The sequence below is a fragment of the Falco peregrinus genome, chromosome 14, assembly GCF_023634155.1.
Source record: "Falco peregrinus isolate bFalPer1 chromosome 14, bFalPer1.pri, whole genome shotgun sequence".
Taxonomy (NCBI): Eukaryota; Metazoa; Chordata; class Aves; order Falconiformes; family Falconidae; genus Falco; species Falco peregrinus.
Window position 1 is genome coordinate 203,728 of NC_073734.1, and position 21,677 is coordinate 225,404.

Below are 21,677 nucleotides of genomic sequence, written 5' to 3' on the forward strand. Positions count from 1 at the left end.
AATGAACCTGCTTCTGCATGGACAGCTCTGCCCGTCACATGACAGATGGGGAAACTGAGGCACAGAGCCATCACTTGTTCAGGGTCCTTCACTGGGCCAGCAGCAACCTGGGGGTGTACCCTGCCTGCCCTGGTGCCCTGAGCCACCTCAGCAGCTGCCACCTGCTGACCACGTTGCTTTGGCTGCCTCCTGTGCACAGGGATGCTGTGCCGAGCGCAGGGGTGACGGGTTGATTTGAAACCCACCGTGCTGCTGAGACCAGCTTCTATCCGTCCCGGTGGTAACGAAAGCCGAACACTTTGCAGTTCTTTTTAACCAAGCCAGTTCCTCCTCTGCCTTTGTCCTTACAGGGGCTGTGTCATCGGACCGACTTTCCCTTTCCATGTACCTTCCCTCCATTCGGCGACGTCTCCTTTGGTGAGTGTGCCCTGGGCTTGGACCGCTGGTGGGGAGGTCTGTGCCTTACTGAAATGAAGCGCTTTGGGAGCGTCTGTCACTTGTGTTCCTCCACAGCAGCCTTCAGGGTGTTAGAACCAGGGCTGCCGCTTGCTCAGGTGGTATTTTGCTGCCGTGAGATCAAACAGGACCAAAGGAATAGAAAGTCAGTATTTTCCTGGTGCCCTCAGAGCCTGCTCAGCCCCAACCTCCCAATCCTTGGCGGCAGAATGATGGTGAAAGCCCTTGTCCCAGAAGGGCCCAGGGGATGGGGCTGCAGGAGAAGGGCGTTGGAGCCACACGCTAGCCTGTGGCTGCTCAGGGTGAACGTTCCTGTTGCAAGGTGAGGACACCACTTACCCACTTGACCTTTAGTGTGAGCTGTTAATTTGTGCTGTGAGGGCTCCTCGTTATCACCTGCCCGGTAATAAGCCCAGGCAGTAGCTCGGCATTGGTTTGGGCAGTGATGTCTCCAGAGATGTGGGCTCCTTCTCCTTCCCCAGCCGAAGCACTGCTCCACTGATGGAGCCGGTGGCTGAGCACCCAGAGCATCTCCACTGAAATGCAGATTCTGATTCTCCATCTCGAGTCTCAGAGAAAAGGCTTTGTACTGAGATGATCTAAAGTTTACATGTGAAATCAATTGGGGATTGATTGAAGGGCCATGATCATTCTGTGCCCAGGATGCCTCTGTGGTTTCATGCGGTTCGTGGACTTTCTAGGAAATCTCAATACTTTCCCTGAGCCACTTCCCCCTCTCCCTGCATCACCACTCGGCCACTTCTCTGCTTCCTTTTGAATAAATAGACCCACAAGAAACGCACCGGCAGAAATGCGGTTGTGTAATAGGAGGTTCATCCTACTTTAATCTGATTTCATTAACAAGGCCTTTTCAGCTGAAGGCAGCTATTGTAGTTTTGCTTCTTGTCACTGTGCTGCTGGCTGTTGTCTGCATCTGGTGACTTCGGTCCCATTTGGGGCTGTGCAGTGGGTCAGTCGGTGCATGTCCTTTCTGTGCCCCACCCCCGCCTCCCTGCCGGAGTAATTGCTGGCGGTGGGCAATGGTCACTGCTGCTGGGCACAGAGGAACTATCTGCTGTGTCTGCGGGTGGTTTTCCTCCCTGTCTTTATTCAAATAGCACTTGGTAAGCAGGGCATGGGAGGTGTCTTCTGGCAGAGCTGGTGTCCGCTCCAGACCAAGCTGCGGGCTGGTGTCCTGCCTCTGCAGAACAGCCACCCCCTCACCCAGTGTGGTTGTACCACTGGTTTTCCGTTGTGGAAAGCAAGTGTCAGAGCTGAAGTGATGTCAGGCTTTGTGGGCAGTAATCAAAGGCAGTGTGGATGTGATGTCCCCGTTTGTTAGGTAAGGTGAGACACAGTTCCTGCTCATTTCTAAGGAAGCATCAGGTTTGCCTGCAGTGAGGTGGGCCGAGTTGTCATGTGCTCAGTCTGGTTGCCCAGAAACAGGAGATGCCTTAAGGGTCCTGCCTAGAGAAACTGCATTAGAGTGCAATGCATCATGTTGTAGTGCCCGGTCTCATCCTTTCTTTTCCTTACATGACAATGCCCTACTTTCATATATTGAAAACTGGGGGAATGTTCATGGAGTTAATGGGGGATTTTACAGACTGAATTTTCAGAATAAATGCTCTGTCTGGGTGCACACTGATCAGTGAGAAAGAGTTGGGGCTGGTTTGGGGGCAGGTGAGAGAGCTCCTCACAGGTAGAGACAGCTCTTCAGCACCAACGGCACTGCCCATTGCCAAGGAAGCAAGCTGTGCCATCCATGGAAAAAGCAACTTCAGTCACAACTCACTCCTCCCTGAGCTTCTCCATTACCTCTCATTCACACTGAAAAGAGATAAACAACAAGCACCGGTCTATCCTAACAGGAGAGTCACACCAGGAATCACGGGATAACCAGGGACTTGACTGATATTTGTCTCACCTTCCCAGGCTTTCCTCGCACCCTGCCGTGTCGCCTCACTAACACCTCCTTGGTTCCCATGACTTTCAACCTTCGCATCCCTGGCGAAGGCTCAGGACAGCGCAGCGTCACCAGTTTTGCTCAGATATCAGACAACACTTGCCCGTCCTGGAGAAAGGGAGCCCAACATCACATCAAGCCAACTGAATTCACCATAATGCCCTGCAAGGGGACCATCCGCTCCCAAGGAGCCCTGGGTATCCAGGTATGGCACGAGCCCGGCCATACGTGCTTCAGCAGGTGGAGCTGAAGCTTCACTGGTGCGCAGGAGGGCTGTAGTGCTGCTGGCTTTGGGCATAACGCAAGTAAGAGATCGGTGTTCGTGTTAGGTTTTTGTGAGCTGGGGTACTCTGGGGCGGAGCACCGTTTTGTTTCCAAAGTTGTAAGCCAAGGATCATGTACCCTACGGTCAAGCACAGAAGCCATGCGTGTGTGTCTGAGCTGCTTAGAGCAATTTGATTTAAAGTGGGCCGAGGAAGGATGGGGACAGAAGGTGACTGTTAAAAGAAAGATGTCATTGCATAAAGCAGTTTGCTATTCTTCCCGGTCTTATCTTTCCTCTCGTGTGGAGCAGAATGGTTGCATCCACTGCAGCGAGGACTGGAAAAGCTCCAGCAGCCATGAGCTGCACAGCTGCTGCTGGGCCACGTTTTGCCCTCGGCTTCCCACTGTAAAGCTGGACTCATTCTGTGAAAGTCAACAGATTTCCTCTGGATTTATGCTGTTGTAGTCGAGAGTAAAAATTGGTCCCAGTGGCAAGTAGAACATGAATTGTGCTTTAATTTAGCTCACATATGCCCTGGTATGCAAGGCGTACTTAATAAATCGGATATCGCCAGAAGAGTTTTGTTACTCGGAAAGACAGTGGTCTACACGTGGACCAGCAGGAGAACTAAGGCAAAATATCGCTCCCTTTCCTGACCGTGGGTGAGAGCCAGAGGACACCATGCGTGGCTGATGGCTTCTGGCAGTGATTAAGTATCTGACGCTCTTCTCCTCTACCAGGTCACCCTGTGTTCCAGCACGGTGAGGCGATACGAGCTGGCGCTGGTGGTGGGCGTGGATGGTGTTGGCCAGGAGGTGTTGGCGTGCCTCTCACAGCCAGGTACCGGCGCTTTCCTTGCAGCTGGCCACCTTTCCCCGCGTACCCATGCCCAGCACGCTGCCTGGCGTGGGGTGTCCTGGCTTCAGCTCCAAATGAGAAATGTTGCTTAACGAGCTAGTTCTGCCCAGCTCGCTGTGAGCACAGCCGTGCTTTGAAAGCAGCCCATGTTGAGAGGCACCTGTGCTCAGTGCTCAGGGCCATGCCTCTGTCTTTTTTTTATTTTTTATTTTTTTAAGGGAGCAGTGATTATATTCACTATTGGCCTATTGTCTGGGACTTGAGGAGTAATGAATCTCCAAAGGACTGCCCCTGCTTCTCCCTGCAAGCGGTGGGCTTGTGCTGGGTTGGCCCAAAATGCAGCATTTGTTTGGAAGGCGGCGAGCAGCCTGCTGAAAGCTGGGGTCTGGCTCAGTTAATGAAGGCGTGTGCAAATGGGAAAGGGGCTTACGGCAGGAGTGGTGAGGGGAAACTAGTCCTTGGTGTGGCAGGTGAGCTCAGGTTTCTCTGGTTCTCTTGAGCATGAACGTTCCCAGACTTAAGCCAAAAGCTGCAGCGTCGTTCAATGCCGTTGCGCCGCAGCGGGTGCCAGTTTAATGACGAGAGGGACGCAGTTCGCTGGTGCTGTTCCCTCTCCCCGGCAGAGTCACCCACTGGGTGCCTGGGCTGCAATTTTGTAAAACGAGTGGGAATGGGAAGAGTCAGTGTGTGGGCTGGTGTGTGGAGGACCCAGGCAGCTGCAGGAGCTGGGAGAGGCTGGTCACCCACTGCGAGAGGCAGGCGGTGCTGGTGCCCTCCATCGCGGGGGCAAGCGGCTGAGGTTTCAGGCAGGGCGAGAGCGGTACGGGAGAGGAGGGAGGTGCTTTTACTGAGATGTGGGAGTCTTGTTTTCCTTGAGCTTTGGGGAGCGCTGGTCCTCAGCGGGAAGGCTCCCGCAGAGCTCGTGCCTTGCTGGGACTGTGGGAGGGTCCTTGCCGGCCTCCTGGGGCAAGGGAGGGGCAAAGCTTGATGAGAGAGCACTGGGGCAGGGCACTGGGCAGCCTCTGCCACGGGAGTCTGGGGCTGCCCCTCCTTTACAAGAGGCTGTTGAGTAAGAAGAAGTTAGAGGTGATCGATTGCCGTAGAGGTAGGAAATGTCTATCTGGCAGAGACAAATGCCTTGTGTCTGTTTCATGCTGTTTGGGGAGTAAACAACTTCTACGTTCTCTCAGTGTCTCTAATTCCCTTTGGTCATCTCTTCACCCGGATGTGTCGTTCCTCCGCTGCACGTGCTCAGCCCTGTTCTGACATTTGGACGGTGCTTTCTGAAGTTCCCTTGCGAGTGGATGCTGACCCTTGTGAACGACAGCGATCTTCCAGGCTGCTATGGAGTCCTTCCTCAGGCTTGGCGTCGTGTTCGCCTCCTGCCCTCAAACGTCGTTATCGAGGGGTTTATTAGGAAAGAAACGGGGTTTGGATAAGACCTTGCTGTTTTATATTCAAACCTAAAGTTTTGGAGAGAACGGGAAGCTACCTGAATATGAACTTCAGGAGCGGTTTGAACTCTTCAGGAAGCAGTTTCAGTTCTAGTCTTTGGGGTGCTTTCATGCAGGAGAACTTGGAGGGTTGTGAAAAGCTGCTGCAAGGAGGCCGCCAGCACCGGAGTGGGCGTTTGTGAGTGCAGCAGCTTTTGGACCCTGTGAGGATGCTAATTAGGCCCATATAAATCTTGCTCCTTGTGTTGCGCCTTTCTGCTTTCTCCTAGGGATTTTTAAAAATGTGGGTGAATTGCCGTTGTGGTAGATGTTAAGGAGCTTGGAGTTTCCTCAGAGGTCACTCTGAAGTTGTCTTTGATTCTGTCCCTTATAGGAGCACAAGGAGGATGCTGCTGTGTGGTACTGCAGCCCTGTGCCGTGTGGGATTATCCAGCCTCACAGCTCGGTGGAGATCCCGTTGACGCTGGAAGCCCAGGCGATAGGAAGGCAGGACACTGTGGCTAGTGTCTCAGTGTTTGGGAATGAAAGATCCCCGCTGGTGAGTGCTAGGCGAGATGCGTGCCTTTGTGTGACTCATCTTGGTGGGCATAAAGTGTACAGGGGTTCTGCCAGGGAAAAGGAGAACGTGACAATACGTGGCTGGTGCGGACACGGAAAGAAGGGATTCATGGCATAAGTAGCAGCTAATGCCTAGAGAAGGGTGGTGTCCTCTTAGGTGGAAATCTAAGTGTCTGAGATGGTGTTTAATTACGGACGTGTGAGGCGGGATAACAAGCCCAGTCTGAAACCCAGAGCAATACCTGCGTTACGAGATGAGCCGCAACCGCTGCTTCATTAGAACTCTTGTTCGGGAGCGCACGGGGACATCGCTGAATACCACTAAAGCAAGAGCGGTGTAAGAGACCGTGCTGAAATGATGATTTCTGTAAAGCTGGATTTAAGCTTTCCTGAAAGTCAGGTCCATCCCGCCTGAGAAATATCCATCATATCTCTTTGCCAAAAGCCCCAGCCAAAGACGCATGAGACTCCACACTGCTTGCATCTGGAGCACAAGCTTTTTTTTCTTTTCTTTTTTTTTCCCTACCAAGCTTGAAAAGGGGTGAGGCAAAGCATTCCTGGACTAAAGGCTCCTACAGGACATTTGCATTCAGGCATATACAGCAGCAACAACAAAGTGTAGGCAAGAGAATGTTGTATCTGGTGTCCTGGCTTCCACTGGCTGAAATCGAGAACAAATTTAGTTAATTAAACTTTAATTTAAAAGGATACTAACTTTTGAAGCAGCTGTTTTAAAATGTCTTGTCCTCTCCCTGAGCACGGAAGGGGATATCAGAGGATTCCCGAGAACGTGAAGCTTTCTGTAACAGAAAGGAAGGCTGACATTTTGAAAACAATTGCAGGGATATAAACTTTTTATAAACCGAATTGAAACGATGATGCCAAATCCCTTGGATGCCACTGGTCATCTCAACCCTGGCTGCTGGGGATGTGCATGTAAACCAGTCAACAGCAAGGCCAGGCAATGCAGGCTTTGCAGGGAAGTCTCAAGTTTGACAAAACAGTTGCTTGCAAACAGAAGGCATGCTTCCCCGAAAGAGGAGGGTTTCTCCCCACTGGAATAACCAGTTGTTTAAATGTCAGCTGGATTTTGAACTACAGGTACCTTGAAAAGCTTTTACGCTTGGGCTAACAATTTATAAATTGAAAGTTGATCTTACCTTAATCTTTTCTATTTGGACGTGAGCGTGTCAATGTTTTGCCCAAAGGGCGAGCATTTCAGCTGGAGAAGCGTAGCTGTGCCTAAAGAAAGGACTAGATGCGTTGCATTTTCTATAGGTCTGTCTTCTGGTTGCAGTGCAGTTCCAGTAGTTCCCTGGTAGCTGACGCACCCAAAGCTTTCTGGGCTGGCAGAAGAGCTGGCTGTCTTGTTACGTGTCCTGCGCTGGTGGCAGATCCTACCCGTACGGCTGCAAGTCTGACCTTGGGAATCGCTGCAGTGTGTTCCAGTAGAACTTCAAAGCTCGTTCTTGCCTTAGGCTGGGGTGCCCAGTGTCGATGCCTGGTCTTTACCACCGTTTCAGGCAGAACGTGGTACAGATCTTTCATCCAGGCTGTGCAGAGTCCCTCCACAGCTCCGTTGTCGGGTATTTGGTTTGCAGGTGAACGCGTGCCAGCTCCAGTCTGGCGTGTGTCATCTGCATGAAGGAGCTGGTAAATCCCAGCGCTGGCGTTACTGGTGGCAGAGCTGCCATCGCTTGTTGCTGCCTTTCCCTGTGCCATGTTGCCTGTAACGCTGTTGCATGGCATTTTCCTTGTCCCTTTTAGAACCCTGTAGATGAAGGGGTAGCGTTTCTGAAGCCCTCTCCTTGGTGGTGAGGATGCGTGGTGTTAGTACACAGGCTGACAGAAGGCAGCTCTCCTGGGCATCCTCCAGATGTTGTTCCGCTCATCCCCAAAGGGCTCTGCCCTTCCTTTGCTGCTGCTGTCCCGCTGTCACCGGGAAGCTGAGCTGGCTGGCGAGGCGCAGCTCTTCCCTGCAGCTCCTCCTTCCCGGGAGCTTTGGGCAGCATCGCCCAGACATGCATCGTCGTGCATGGCTTCAGTTCCTTATTTTGGAGGCCCCAGCCTTGGTAGGTGAGGTTTTTGGCTCTTAGTTGCACGCAGCAGTGCCCTGCCAAGGGATGAGCATTTCTGGATGCTGCTGCTTCTGGCTGAGTTGGGCTGGTGATTCTGACAGCGGTCAATACCACTTCCTTGAGCCAGACATCATTAAAGGTTTTACATCGTGGAAGCTGGTTTCTTTTTCGGTTAAATCGTACTCTGTGCCCTCCAGTGAATCATACGGCGTCTGGTCAGTGTTGGGAGTTCTATGCATTCAGATCCTGTTGAAGTGTTGAGGTGTTTGGAACCAGTGAAATCCACCGCAAGAGTGGACAAATTCTCGTTGTTTTTAATGATGTGGGAAGGTGGTTTAGCAAAGGGATCTGTGTTCCTCCTCCAGTAGTCTGTGCCAGTTCTGCAAGGAGAAAGCTTTTGGTTCTGACTGTCAAGAGAGAAAACACCACTTGAATGATGTAATGAATAATTAATGCCTGTTATTCATGCCATACCAGGAATACACATAAGCACACATCAGAGGCCATAACTTGCACGATCTCTGCTCTGAAGAGCCTGCTTCGCTTCTGGCTTGTGCTGGTTTTCAGAGGTGCATTTTTGGGAATGTCAGAGAAGTAACTGTCCAAGTGTCGCTGTGCAGCAGCATCAGCAGCGGTCAGGGAGGTTTGGGGCAAGGCTGAGCGGCAGAAGGAGCGGGAGCAGGCACAAGGCAGAGAAAGGAGAGCTAACTGTGGAGGAGGTCTGGAAAGGAGAGCGTGGGACCCAGGGTTTCTCTGTCCCCTGAGAACGGGAGCTTGTGGCTTTCAGATGGGGTCACTCCCGAGCCTGCACTTGCCCCAGGCCTTCTGTTTCAGCCTTGCAACACTGAAAACTTCCAACAGCCGTACTTATCGCCCAGTCGAGGAGGACACTTAGAGCTGTCTCATATTTTTTAACTTCCCCTGCTTTTCTTTTTTCTTTCCTACCTGCTTCCTGGAGCAGAATATCTGTTTAGTGAGCATTGGAGAAGAACGGGTTGTCTACGTGCATCTGAGTGAGATAAATTCCAGCAGTATTGAAGTCCTACAAGATGCGTCCAAAACTCTCCACCTCTCCAATCAGGCTGTCATCCCTGCTTCCTTCTGTGTAGAGATGGTAAGTATCTGTGGGGCTGTTTCCCAATGAAAATTGACTGGTCTGTAGCAGCTTGTGGCCTGATTTTGACATGCAACGTTCCCATATTGCTGTCTCGGAGAGAAAGCAAGATATTCCGTCCCAACGCAGCGAGAGGAGCCTGGCTTGGGGGCAGTGTTAGCTGGGGCACCCCTCAGTAAAACAGACAGCTTGCATAGATGTTTGTGCAGAAATGAGTCTGGATCATCTTTACAAGTTTTCCCTCTGTTTTCTGGGTGGTATTTAACGGAGAGTCGTGTCTTTGGAGCTCTGAGATCAAGAGGCCCCTGTGGCCCTTTGCTCCTGGAAGGGCATGGATTTCCCGACGCTTTCCCCATTAGGTCTGTGTTTGCTTTGTGTCAGACTGCTGTTTGTGACAGAGTCTGGGGTGTGAAGTTTGTCCTCAGCCTGCCTGTGGTGAGGTGAGTTTCACACCTGCTGGGGGCCCAACCAGCTGTGGTGTTGCACAAAAATATAACGGTAAGGGTTGTGTAGCTGCAGAGTGTGTGGGCTCCGTCGCGTTGCAGAGCATCTCCGGAGGCCAGCCGCAGGGAAAGGCCATTGAACTGATGGAGGCTGCAGCTGACAAGCTGCGTGGCAGGAGGCGGTTGGGTCGCTGCCCTGGCGGGGGGGGCAGGGCTGGTGCAGCCAGGGAGGGCTCCCGTGCGGACGCTGGGTGGGATGTGCCGCTCACTGGAGGTGGGATCTGTGAGGGGCTTAAAAACAGGGTTGGGAGGAGGTTTGTTCTGCTCCACGCTAGGTGGGCTGGATTTGTGGAGCTGGTTCACCCAGGCCTGGCTCTGTGGGCTTGGTTGGGTCTGCGGGTAAAGCACCAGGCAGCGTGCGAGAGGCCAGGCTCAGCCTCCTGGGCCAAGGGGGAGGGGGGCGAATTTCCTCCTTGCTGCTTTTCCAGCTGTTTGGGGGACAACAGTAACCTCCAAGTGGGGGAGGGATTCCCAGGGCAGCTTTCTTTGAATCCACCATGAAAACCCGCTTTCCATCTGTGGCGAGAGCAAGCCACCAGGGATGGCTGGTACTGGTGTTGAAATGATGGGTTTGCATGCCTGTCGCAGGCAGTGACCCGCAGAGCTGTTCGGGTCCTGCTGCCCCGGTGCAATGCCTCCCTCCTCCCCGGGCAGCTCGCGGTGTAGCCGGGGGGCTTGCAGGGTACATCTGCCCCTCCGTTGCCTCAGGGCCCTAACCCATGGGACTGGGCAATAAAGCCTGTCGTGCTTCACCGCCATCTCTGCCAGTCCTGGGGCTGATCAGTCACTAGAGCAGTAACACGAGGCGGCTCAGGGACGGTTTCTTTCCCTGCAATAAAGACGGGCTCTGCTTGAGCAGTGGCTTGGACCAGATGATCTCCAGAGGTCTCGCCAGCCCCAGCCGCTCTGTGACTCTGTGTGTGTGATGATCCCCCCTGCTGACTCCACGGGGCTGAGTTCCCCCATGGTGAGCATCTCTGCTTTTCAGGGCAGCTGCTGCTCTCATGGAGACGTGCCAGGAGGCAGGTCCTGGGAACCTGCTCCATCAGCCGCTTCACCAAAGGCTCTTCAGACAGACTCCGGGCACGGTGCTGCTGAGGCTGCCTGATGGGAGCAGCGCGGGCGTGGGCGAGATGTGCCCGAGCTGCGCCCTGGCCCTCAGCAGCTGCCTGCTCTGCCGCTCTTTTGCTGCCCCAGTTGAAGTTTTGCCCTTGGCTGCCTTACGCTGCCTGGCAGCTCCTTGACGGGAAGCAGAGGGGACTGAATAATTGTGGAGATAAAGCCTGAGATGCAGTCGGGCGTCAGGGTGACGTGCACGTGTCCACCTGAGAGCGGAGCAGGCTGGGCTGTGCCTTAGCCCAGCTGCTGGGTGACACGGGCATCCTTCATTCCCCCGTGTCCCTGAACCCAAGCCTTGTGTCCTGTAAAGCGCCAAAGCCGCTGCTCTGATTCCTGCTTGGAGGTTGCTGCAGGGGGGTGAGCCGTCATTTCCCTGTCTCCCATTTGTTGGCCAATCTGCAAACGGTGGCTGTGAGGCTCAGAGATCATGGTCTCCAATTGAAAGGGCGAGTTATCGACTGAAATTTTCACAGGAGCGTTGCATCGGGAATGTTATGCAGACTGACGGACAGCTTGACAAACTGAATGAGGTTAATTGAAGGGGCGGCAACAGGGCAAACGAAAGGCTGGTGTCTTGTTTGAAACAGAAAAGGAAAATGCTGTAATGCAGGTGGCCGTGCTGCCACCCCGGTGGTACTCTTAACCCTCGAGTGATAATTGCTCTTCCTGTTAAGGCAAGCTTGCTGCTGGCTTTGTGGGAGACAAGATCATTACCTGAGCAAGCCAGCATGATTTGTGGTGAACTTCACTTTGGGAAAGTGACTTCAGGAATTCCTTGCAGTCCCCCTCAGGCACCAGCTTCCCTGTACCCCTCTCCTCTCTGCTGGGTGAGTTGTGTCTGTTCTATTCTCAGTTGCAGGGAGCAGCAGGGAGGGAGTATCTCTGCCACCAGAAGAAAATAAGTAAAAACCCGCCAAATCTGTGTGTTGAGACGGGGCTTTTTGGGTTGGAAGAGGGGTGTAGGGACTGCATACCTGCGTCCTCGGTTGGCTTATCCCTGCTTGCCAGGGTGTCTGCAGATCTGCGACCCTTGGGACCAGTGTGTCGTCCTGTGCTCACACTGTCAAATCCTGTGTCTGTCGGGTGTGCTTTTCCCTGTCAGATTGCTTTCCCAGCTGCCAGGCAGCCCAGCGTGTTAGGGAATCCTCTGGATCCAGCAAGGGGAGGATTTGTGTCTGTCTTGGGTAAAAAAAGACTGGAGGAATGAGTCAACATGAAGGAGCTGTTGCAGCTTAGCTGGGGGCTGATGTAACCTGCTGACAAAAGTGGCTGTTTCTCCTCCTTGCTCCATTGTCATCTTCTTTTCCTGCCTCCCTAAGTGCCTGATTTTTGCCGTATTGACAAGTGCCAAAGGCTTGTTATGGACTGATGGAAGTGTTTGCTCTCCCTGCAGAAAGGAAAAAGCATCATTCTTAGGTCATTTCCTACTTGTTCTTTGTCATGCTGTCTTCTCGGAGATGTTTTATGTGGCTGCTAAGGCTGACATCTCTTGGCACCACAGAAGGCAGCTGCATGTCACGTCTCTGTGATCAGGAAAGAAGAGACAGGCCTAGGGTGTAAGTTTTCTTAATCAGTGGCAGCTTTTTTCTGCCTGCATAACCCCCGTGCTGGGTCTGTTATGTGCTGCCACAGGGCGCAAATGGTTTCCCAGCGCCTTGTAACGAGGGAGGAGGCAGAAGACCTTCCTTGGGATTTCCTCTTCGCATGACAGTCGTAATGCGGGGTCCTGTCTCCTTCAGCCTGGTCCCTGACCTCCCTGATCCAGAGCCCTGTGCTCCAGGTGAAGCTCGCTGCTGCCTGGTTTCCAGCAGCGGTCGTACAGCCAGCTGCGTCGTCTTCAGGAGGGTGCCTGGTGGCTCAGTGCAGAACCCCTTCGGCGTTCCCAGGGATGCGCTGCTGTCACATTCAACTGGAGCTGACCTTGCAGAAGAGACCAAGTTTTGTTTGTTTTTTAAAAAAAGAAAAAAAGCTGTAACTATTTGTCTTGTCACTGGGATTCACTGCAGATAACTGATTTTTCAGGCAATGTATAAAGGCTCTTGGTCAGGTGTGGTGTAAGCAAGGGCAGAACACGCAGTTCCCATTCCCATACTGGCTTCTCCCCTCTAGCACACAATTTTTTTCATTTACTAATTTAATTGTTTATTACCTCAAGCCTTTGGCGACACTGCCTTTATTAACAAAACGGCCATATGGAGAGACAGCAAAACACGGAGGAGATAAACTTAAAAACAGTGCCGATGAGGGGATGCTGCTTTAGTGATTCTGTTCCTTGTTCTGGCTGACGGGCAATTCTGTTGCTCTCTGAGCAAACCGTGCAGGCTGGGGGCAGTGAAGGCTTTGAAGAGCATGTCAGCATTGACTGCAGTTCTCCCCAGCTGCTCTCACTGAAGTCGGAGCAGACTTGAATTGGCAAGAGGGTGGTTTTTAAATCTACTGCAAATTACCACCCCCACCCCCACCCCCGCCCCCCAAAGCAGCTGAATAATTAGCCAGCGGGTCAGTGTTTGCTCCTAGTGAGACAGAGGCAGACAGTGCTGTGCCCTTCAAATGGTATCTGCAGTGCTATTTAGAAATTAGGGTTAAATGAACCTTCCAGGGTACGGGCAGCGCTAGCCCTGCATATGTGGCCTCTTCCAAGGTGAGCAGAACTTTTGAAGATGCGTAGGCTTAACTCTTTCCAGAGCTGTCCCACCAGAGCCTCATGGTGCTCCAACAGCTGACCTTTAGAATTAAACCCTTGGTTTGGGTTTAAAGGCTGTGTTGCTTATACAGCAGTACCAGTTTCTGATTTCCACCCAGTTTGGTTTTGCCAGAGCTGTAGGGAGCTTGTCATGTCGTGGCTGTTCTGGAATGTGGTACAGTGAAAGGAGAGACTGAAATGGCAAATTTTTCCCCCCAGGGCGATCAAATGCTGGCAGAGGTTGCCCAAGGAGGTTGTGCAGTCTCTGTCCTTGGGGATCTTCAAAGGCCAAGGGCACACAGTTCTCAGCAACCTGCTCGAGGCGAGCGTGCTGGAGCAGAGGGCTTGGCCCAGAGACCTCCACGGGTCCCTTCCAACCCCCCCTCCTGTGTGGCTCTGTGCTTTGCTGTTCCTCCTAAAGCCCCTCAGCTCAGCCCCGATGCCCGCTGGAAAGGGTGCTGGGGCAAGGGACCATCCCAATCTCCTCCCCGAGGGTCCACCCCAGCACAAGCGCTCCCCACTCCACAAGACCCTATGGCAGACACAGTCAGGAGAGGGAAAAGATTCTTTTATTGTCAACAGCAGCTGCAGGGGCCCAGGAGTCACAGCGGTTCAGCCGGTGAAAATCAGTCGGCACCTGCAACGACAGAGTCAGAAAGCTCTGATAAGCCCCCAGAGGCAGGAAGAGGCAGGATTTGGTTCCCCCCTCTTTGGGGGACGCTGTTTCCGAGGAATTCCTCATGGCCCAGAAGGGACAGCTCTTGCTGGCCTCCACTCGAGGCCGGCTCCGGTGCCTTCTCCCCAGGGGTGATGTCCCTAGGGAGCTGTGCGTGCGCAGGGATGCTGACAGTGCCCCTGTGCTGCACAGCAGGGCTCGACGGGGAGCCCCCGGGGAGCTGCCGTGGGGCTCATCCCAAACCCTGCTCAGCACCAGCCCTCGCCGGCCCTTGCCAGCCAGCTGGGAAGAGTTAGGGCCGTGTTCAGGGCTGGGAAAGATGGGCAGCAGCGCGTGGTACGCACCTGGCCTTCCTGACGTGCTGCACCTTCCTGCATTTTCTCAGGTTTGGGTCCACAAAATCGCTTCCTCTCTTCTCCTTTTTATTTGTGCTTGGCTGTCCCTCTCCTCTGCCCAGGCTTCTTTTCTCTTCCTTTTCCTTGACTTTTCCTTCTCCTGGTGGGAGCCTGCAAACCTTTCCATCCCACAGCGTGATGAGATGGGGAAAGCCCCAAGCCCCTGCAGCGAGCTCTCAGGTCAGGCAAGGGGAGCTCTTCCTACCTGGTTTCCTGGGGCAGGCTGGTCAGTTGTGGCAGGCGTGCCAGGGACTCTGCCGTGCCCTCGGGGGTGCCTGGAGGCAAATCTGGAGGTGCCTAAACCAGAAACTTGGGAGGTAACGGGTGGCAAGTGACAGCCTGGGGTAGTGAGGGCCTGACTGCCAAATTGCTGTATGAGCTCTACAGAGGAGATGCTGGTTTGCATCGTGCACATTTTGCACAGTCCAGCCAACGCAGCCTAGACTTGATGAAGCTGCGACGGAGTAGGATTTGAGCAAAAGCCCTCTCAAGGTGGCAGCTACTCCTTTCTGTCCTTTTGTGGGTATTTTGTAGGTATGTTTTGTTTGATGAAGCAGATCATACTTCATGAAGTGCATTCCAGAAACAGCCTTTCCAGTTTTCCTTAGCACGCACCACTCTGGGGGGAGAGGAGGAACCCCAAAGGCACAAGAGAGCGGCTGCCAGGAGGAGGCCCAGCGGCTGCTTGGCCTCCCGGGAAATTACTGTCCCACCTGAGACATGTTGCCCCAGCGTCTGTGGAGCTGCCGTACCTCTGCCGCTTTGGGCCCTGCCCCTGTGTCTCCCCCAGCTCCGCTGTCGATGCCCAGCAGAGAGGCGGCTGCATGCAGAAAGGCTTTTGCCGGATGCTGGGTCTCTGCTGTGCCTGCAGGGCCACTTTGCTCTTCGCACCGCAGCTCTGGAAAGCAAAAGCACGTGCAGCAGCGCGACTTCTTGGAAGTCAAGAACACCTAAGCAAAGCCCAGCCGAGCCCTACACCACTTGTCTCGTCAGTGTTGAGGTTTCTGGCATCCCAAGCCCCAGTGTCTGTGACAAGCCTCAGTCCCGCCTCCTACCTGTGCCCCTGTCCATGGGTGCTGGCACCTCCTCGGCTGATGGAGGGGAGAGGCCGGCCACCTCCTCCCCAAAGATGTCCCCGCAGTTTTCAATGAGGAACTCCACCAGCACGTTCACCTGCAGACATCAAAGCCTTGGTCTCAAGCCAGGTGCCTGCAGACGTGTCAAGCAGCCTTTCCCACTGCTGACCCTTCGCCTGCGCAGGCGGCTGCGGCTGGGGGTTGCTCTTCCAGGCACCCAGCCCACCAGCGCTGGCCCAAGGGAGGAGGCAGCCAGGGACCTCGCAACAGCCAAGCTCCGATGGGCCGGGAAGGCAGCACTGGCTGCTGGGTAGGGCGTACCTTCTCGGTCACCGCCAGCATGGCCTGCAGCGGGAGCAGGTCCTCGTTGGGTGGGCTCAGCAGGTTGGGCCCGACGCAGATGGCCAGGTTGCTGCAGCTCATTCTGCTGGTGGCTGCGTTGTGGCCGATGTGCTGCAGCAGGGCCATCAGCCGCTTCAGGAGGAGGAGGTTGGCCGCAGGCAACTTGTCAGCCACCCTGAGGGAAGAGGAAGACAAGGCTGATGAAGCAGAGGGTGCCCACAGCCGTCCCCGCAGCTGGCCCCAGGCGGGTGGGAGCCAGCGGCCGTGTTGCACAGCTTTGCAGCTGCCCGAAAAGACAGCTTTCTGAGGAGCCCGTGCCTTTGCAGGCAGGTCCCAGAACTCTCCCGGTCCCTGCTCACCAGGCAGGCTGCTGCCCACACTTACGCTTTCAGCTCCTCCACCTTGGCCTGCTTGCTGGCCCTCTCCATGGCTGCCATCCAGTCCTCGTAGAGGTCGATGACGAGGAGCTTGGTGGGGATGCTTCGCAGGAAGTCCTGCAATGCCAAGGGCTGCAGGTGAGCCTTTGAACGCTGCAGGCCAGCCAGGAGCTCCTCCAGCTGCACGTCAGAAGTGCTCACCTTCAAGATGACGGCCAGCAGCAGCGCAGGCTGGCTTCCTACGTCGATGTCCTTGCCGCGGTCCAGGGCCTCGCGCAGCTGCCGAAGTTCTGTCCCACCGGCAGCTCTGCGGAATATCCCCTCCGTTGCTGGTCCTTGCTGGCGCAGGACAGCCAGCAGCTCCTGCAGGAGAGGCAGGAGGCCACTTGCTTGGCTGAAGAACCAAGCGGTGGCAAGGACCAGAGCTCTCCCCCAGACGTGGTTGCCTAAGCGCCACAAAGGGTCTGGGACCAGAAGCAGGTTCTGGGGGTGCAGAGCCCAGTGCCCTGTCCCCGCAGCTGCTGGGGACACGCAGGCCCTCTCCAGAGCAGCCGGAGGGAGGGCTGGGGACCCCGTCTGTCCAGGCTGGCTTACCTGGATGGGCCGGGGCAGCGTGTTGTCCTCCCCACAGAGGGCTGCCAGGGGCTGCCCAAAGAGCGCCCTGCTGCAGCTGGAGCCCGCCTGCCCTGGCGCCTGGGCAGCGGCCGGGGTGCGCCGCAGGGCGAAGGGCCAGGGCAGCCCCATCCTCCTCCTGCTGGTGCTGCTCCCGCTGCTGCTCCCTCCTGCTGCAGAGGAAAACAGAGTAAGACACCACCAATGGAGACCCCAGGCCAGCGGTCCCAGCACCTGCCCTGCCCTGCGCTGCCCTGCCGGCAGCACGGTGCTGTGTGGTGCGGCAGGATGGGCAGGGAGGCAGCAGCTGGAACCGCGGCTGTGGCTCAGAGGTGTTGACTTAGAGGCTCTTGAGAGCCATCGTGCCACGGGGTCAGCCTGTGCCAGCCTTCGCCCTGCCCTCCTGCAAGCTGCGGGCAGCAGCAGAGGCTCCGTGTCCCCGCAGAAGCATATCCAGCAGGCACTGCCCAGCAGTTGTCCTTGTCCGTCCAGGTGACATCCTTCCGTGGGCTGCCCAACCTGCATGGCGACACTCGGGACAAGTGAGCACAGCATTGCAGGAGGTTGCCTTGCTTTCCCAAACTCACCTGGTGCGGGGCAAAGTCCCCCTGCGTTTGCAGATGGGGCCGTCGCAGGCCCTTGCTTGGGATGAGCCTGCAAGAACCAAGAATCGGGCTGTGCTTGGAGAGCAGCCCCGCAGCAGAAAGGGCCACCAGCAGCCTGAGCGCGGCAGAGCTGGGACCCTCTGCCCTCCCGGGCTCTCTTCCCCATGTGGCAGGGTTCCTCCCAGTGTCACCAGTCAGAACGTGCTGGCGTGCTGCTGGCTTCCCAAAACTCTCTGCTCCCTGAGTGGCACCATCAGACCCTCTGTCCCTCCCGCACAAGCTCACCCCAGTCCCTGCGCATCCCGGCGCAGCCAGAGGCAGGTGCAAGGCAGCCATTCTCACCTCTGCCTGTGCCTCCATCAGCCTCTCCAGGCTCCTGGCGCGCAGTGTCCTCCACTGGGCAGGAGAGAAGGAGGGGAAGAAGGTGAGCAGCCATGGCTCTGCTGCTCGGCTGCAGGAGCAGTGCTTGGGGACAGGGCCCAGAGCAGAGAGACACTCACGGCGTGGTGGCGGCTCAGCTCCCTCTCCAGGAGCTTGATGGATGTCAGATGGGTGACGCGGGCTCCCTTGCGTCCTTCTGGTGTCCTGTGCACCGGGAAGGGAGAGGGAGAGAGCTGGGTGAGCCCCAAGCCGTCTCTTGTCTCTTGTCAGGCAGCTGTGCCCGAGAGCTGCTCCCAGCCACGGGGGCACCTTCCCCAGCTGGGGGCTGTGTTCCCCCGTCCATCCAGCTTCTCCTGGAGCATCCCCCCGGCTTACCCCAGCAGCGTGGCCACCCACAGCTCCTTCAGTGCCTGGGATCTGCAGATAGAGAGGAGAGAGAGCGTCAGGCCCTGCTGCCCCCAGCCCTGGGCAAAGGTGGGTGCCTGCACAGCCCTGTGCTGTGGGGCAGGACAGAGGCGCTGTCCAAGCCCTGGGTCGCTCTGTCCTGCCTGAGCGGCTGCATTTGCCCTTCCCTTCTGGGGACCAAAAGGTGACCAGGGGATGCAGGATGGGGAAACATCCCACATCCCTCCCTCCCTGCCAGCGAGCTGCCTGCTCCCTGCCCAGCTCTGCACGCAAGGCAGAGGCCTGTGTTCATGGGATGGCGTGGGCACGGCTGGGAACCTCTGCTGCCCGACCACGACTCACCCAAAAGTGGCGATGCAGGAGCCGGTGGGCCAGGCGAGGATGACAGAGGTGCTGTCCTCATCGGTGCCTTCCTCCTCCTCCTGTCCCTCCTGCCCCGCAGCCTCCTTCCCGCTGCTGAGCACCCACAGCTGGTCCAGCGCCAGGCGGAGCTGTGGGCGCAGGCTGGTGCCATGTCTGCAGAGAGCAGAGGCGGGCACTGAGCTGGAGGGGGGCTCCTTGGGCTGGGTCCCCACGCGCAGAGCCCTGTCCCCCACCTGCCCTTGGGACGGACATTGGTGCCTCCAGCACCGAGGGGCCGGGGCCTGGGGCTGGTGCCAGGGTGTCCCTGGGCCGGGGCTGGGGGCAAGGATCTGGGCTCTGAGGGTCTTACCGCAACTTGGCGACCACCAGTTCCTCGTGGAGGAGCAGAAGGCGCCTCTCGCTCCTCTTGCGGCCCCGGGTCAGCCGCACGTCCGCGCTCAGCACCGGCTCGGCGTCGCTGAGAGCCTCCCTGCAGAGCAGAGAGCGGCGGGCATGAGCAACGCCAGTGCTGCGTGGCCCAGCTGTGCCCGCGTGTCCCCGAGCCCGGGGGGAGCCCACCTGGAGCCGCAGCAGCAGCTGGCCTGGCCCATCCTGCCCGGGAGAGGAGGGCCCTGGCCGTGCAGCGAGGAGGGGGCCCAGCCGGCGACGGCGAGGCTGGGAAGCGGGGTGCTGGTGCTGTGGCAGCGCTGCTGGGCCAGAGGCTGCCTCCTGCCAGCGCCGCTGCGTGCCAGCACGGCTCTGCCCTGCTGCCTGTGGTGGCCGTGGGCTCCCCGTGACCAACGGTCTGAGCCCAACGGAAAGTGGGCGGGGCCTGCGGGGCGGGGCTGGGGCCCTCTCCAGTATGGCCGGGCCTGCCTCGCCCCGGGGAGCCCCGCGCAGGACAGGGCAGGGGGCAAGGGCCACCTCCCTGCGCCTGCGGCCAGCGCTTTGCCCTGGGGTTTGGACAGGGCCCTGCTCGATAAAAGAAGCCGTTTTTCCTAGAGGTGACCGTTGTGGCCTGAGGCAGACTCCTCTTGGTGGAGGCCGGCCTAGCGGTCGGAAGGCCTCTGGCACACAGGCCGTGCCAGGCCTCAGGCCCCAAGGCGCTGGAACTGGAGCAGGCCCAGCAGGAGGAAAAACTTCCATTTTTACCAAAAGACGGGGGGACTAGCAGCAGTCAAGAGCCGCTCGTGTCCTGCCAGGCGCCACAGGGAAATGAAATGTGTGGTGAGCTTCGGCAGGAATTGTGGTGCCCCTGGAGCACCACCCTTGCTTGGGAAGGCTTTATCCCACCTGGGTGCTAAGGCTTCACCCTTGGCAATCAGGGCTGGATGAGCGCCACACAGGAGCCCCTGCCCGGTTAGCCATGACCTTCACCCAGCCGGTGGCCGACACGGCCAGGGGCGAGTCTGTGGGGTAGGCCATGACCATGGCAAAGAAGGGGAAAAGTAGTCAGCTTTTGATGGCCCGTGTCTCGTTTCACTGTTGACCCTAAGCAATGCCTTGCTTCAAATAGAAGCGATTCAGAGAGTTACACACCCGCCCTGTTCAGGAAAAATGCAGGAAATCAGAGACATCTAGCAAATTCTCTTGTGGCTGTTGTACACTGCAGCAAGAAGCAGCGTGGGTCCAGTGGCTAATGCTGGAAGGGGAATTCAGCACTTCTGGGAAAGGGAGATAAAGGCACTCTTGTGGGCCAGGCTGGGATTGGAGAGCCTGGGTGGGTGTCTGGGGTCCCAGCTTTCCTGCAGTGCTGACTGTGGTGCCTGCTGCTTGTTCTTCCCTGCAACGCCGGCTGCATCCACCTGCTGGGGCTGTGCTTGGGAAGGGCTCCGGGGGTGAGCAAGCCCATGGGAGAGGCCTGGGGAGAAGCTCTTCTCCAGAGATCTACCAGAAACTGTCCAGAGCATCCGAGAGGATGCTCTGTATGACAAGGGAAGGTGCCCGTTGGTCCAATGCATGAGAGCCTGCAGGGCTCCCATCAGGGTCCTTTGACCTACCCATCCTCCAGCCAGCAATCCAGGTGCTGGGGGGTCCCATGTAGGTCTCCTGAGGTACCCTTTAGCCCCGGGCAAGGTGTCGTGCCTCAGTGTGTGCTTGCAGGGCATGTTTCCTTCCTGCTGACAAGGGCGGAATTGCAGTTAAATGCCCCTGGGCGATCCCGAGCCAAGCAAACTTTTTTCTATGGGTCACACTGCTTTGCAGTCCATGTGTGTGGTTCAGCTCCTGCATGGGAGCTGAGGACATGAGGTGACCTAGCTCGGAAGCTGGCCACTCTTGCTCCAGGCAACTCCAGTTGCTTGCGTTTTCCTTCAGCTTCCCCAGCCTGATCATCTCCACTGTCACCTCCTCCCTGTCCTACAAGAAGTATCCCTATCCCAGCCATTAGGACAGTGGCACAGCACTCAGAATCCAGATCACTGGTAGAGAAGAAGGACAGAGGAAAAGAGACGTTCTCCTTTGAAAGAAATCCTTCTTTGTCCTCCTTTAGCTACTAGTGGATGAAAAAAAGGGGGACAGAATTTCAGGCCAGCCACAGCACTGGCTTTCAAGCCTGAGCTTGTCAACTCATGGCTGTTCTGGAATGCGGTACAGTGAAAGGAGAGATAGAAATGGCAAATTTTCCCCCTCGGGGCGATCAAATACTGGCAGAGGTTGCCCAAGGAGGTTGTGCAGTCTCTGTCCTTGGGGATCTTCAAAGGCCAAGCACACAGTTCTCAGCAACCTGCTCGAGGCGAGCGTGCTGGAGCAGAGGGCTTGGCCCAGAGGACCTCCACGGGTCCCTTCCAACCCCCCCTCCTGTGTGGCTCTGTGCTTTGCTTTTGCCCTGGCGGAGATCTTCAGGGACTTTGTGCTCCGTTTTGTGTTGCCTTAGGGCTACGATGTGCTGTGGTTTGGGGGCAACAAGGTCAAGTATGTCAGAGGTCAAGCGAGTTAGTGTCAAAGTGTGTTACTGTTATGGACAGAATCTGTGTTTGTTGGCCCTGTGTTCCTGGGGTTATGGCATTTTTATCTTATTTTGTGATCTGTGTGGTGGGGTTTTTTTGCGGAGAGTGCCTTTTTTCAGCTATTTTGCCTTTGTGGGGTTTGGATGGGTGCCTTTGGTTTGTGTATGATGTTTCTTCTGGTTGTTTTTCTGCTGTGCTGGTGGATGGTGGTGGGCTTTTCTGTCTTGAAACCATCGTTACTGGTCTAATAGATCTCCTGCAGGTCAGGCAGTGTCACTTCTGGCGTGGTCTGACTCATTTCTGGTGAGTTGGTGGGTAGGTGTGGAGGACTTGTGGTCCCTCCATGGAGAATGACTGCTAGAGGACTAACAGGCAGATCTGTGGAGGGGTGAGAGGACCGCTGGCCCATAAGTAGTGACTGTCAGAGGACTAAGTGTACTTGAACTAACGTGGGCTTCCAAATT

The 21,677-nt window shown here is 56.1% G+C and overlaps 1 protein-coding gene and 1 pseudogene across 1 annotated transcript; one reads left to right on the plus strand and one right to left on the minus strand.

The window, feature by feature from the left end:
- The window catches only part of LOC129785665 (hydrocephalus-inducing protein homolog), an 80,690-nt pseudogene extending 70,772 nt beyond the window's left edge, over nucleotides 1–9,918 (plus strand).
- Nucleotides 9,919–15,582: 5,664 nt separating this feature from the next.
- LOC129785666 (T-cell activation Rho GTPase-activating protein-like) lies at nucleotides 15,583–19,696 on the minus strand (the record flags this gene model as incomplete). Its single annotated transcript, XM_055818968.1, has 6 exons — nucleotides 19,578–19,696; nucleotides 17,638–17,722; nucleotides 16,515–16,574; nucleotides 16,122–16,283; nucleotides 15,928–16,037; nucleotides 15,583–15,718 (listed from the first exon to the last, which is right to left on the minus strand). Coding segments are annotated over exons 1-6 (672 nt in total), but the record flags the coding sequence as incomplete, so codon positions are not given.
- Between the last annotated feature and the right edge of the window lie 1,981 nt (nucleotides 19,697–21,677).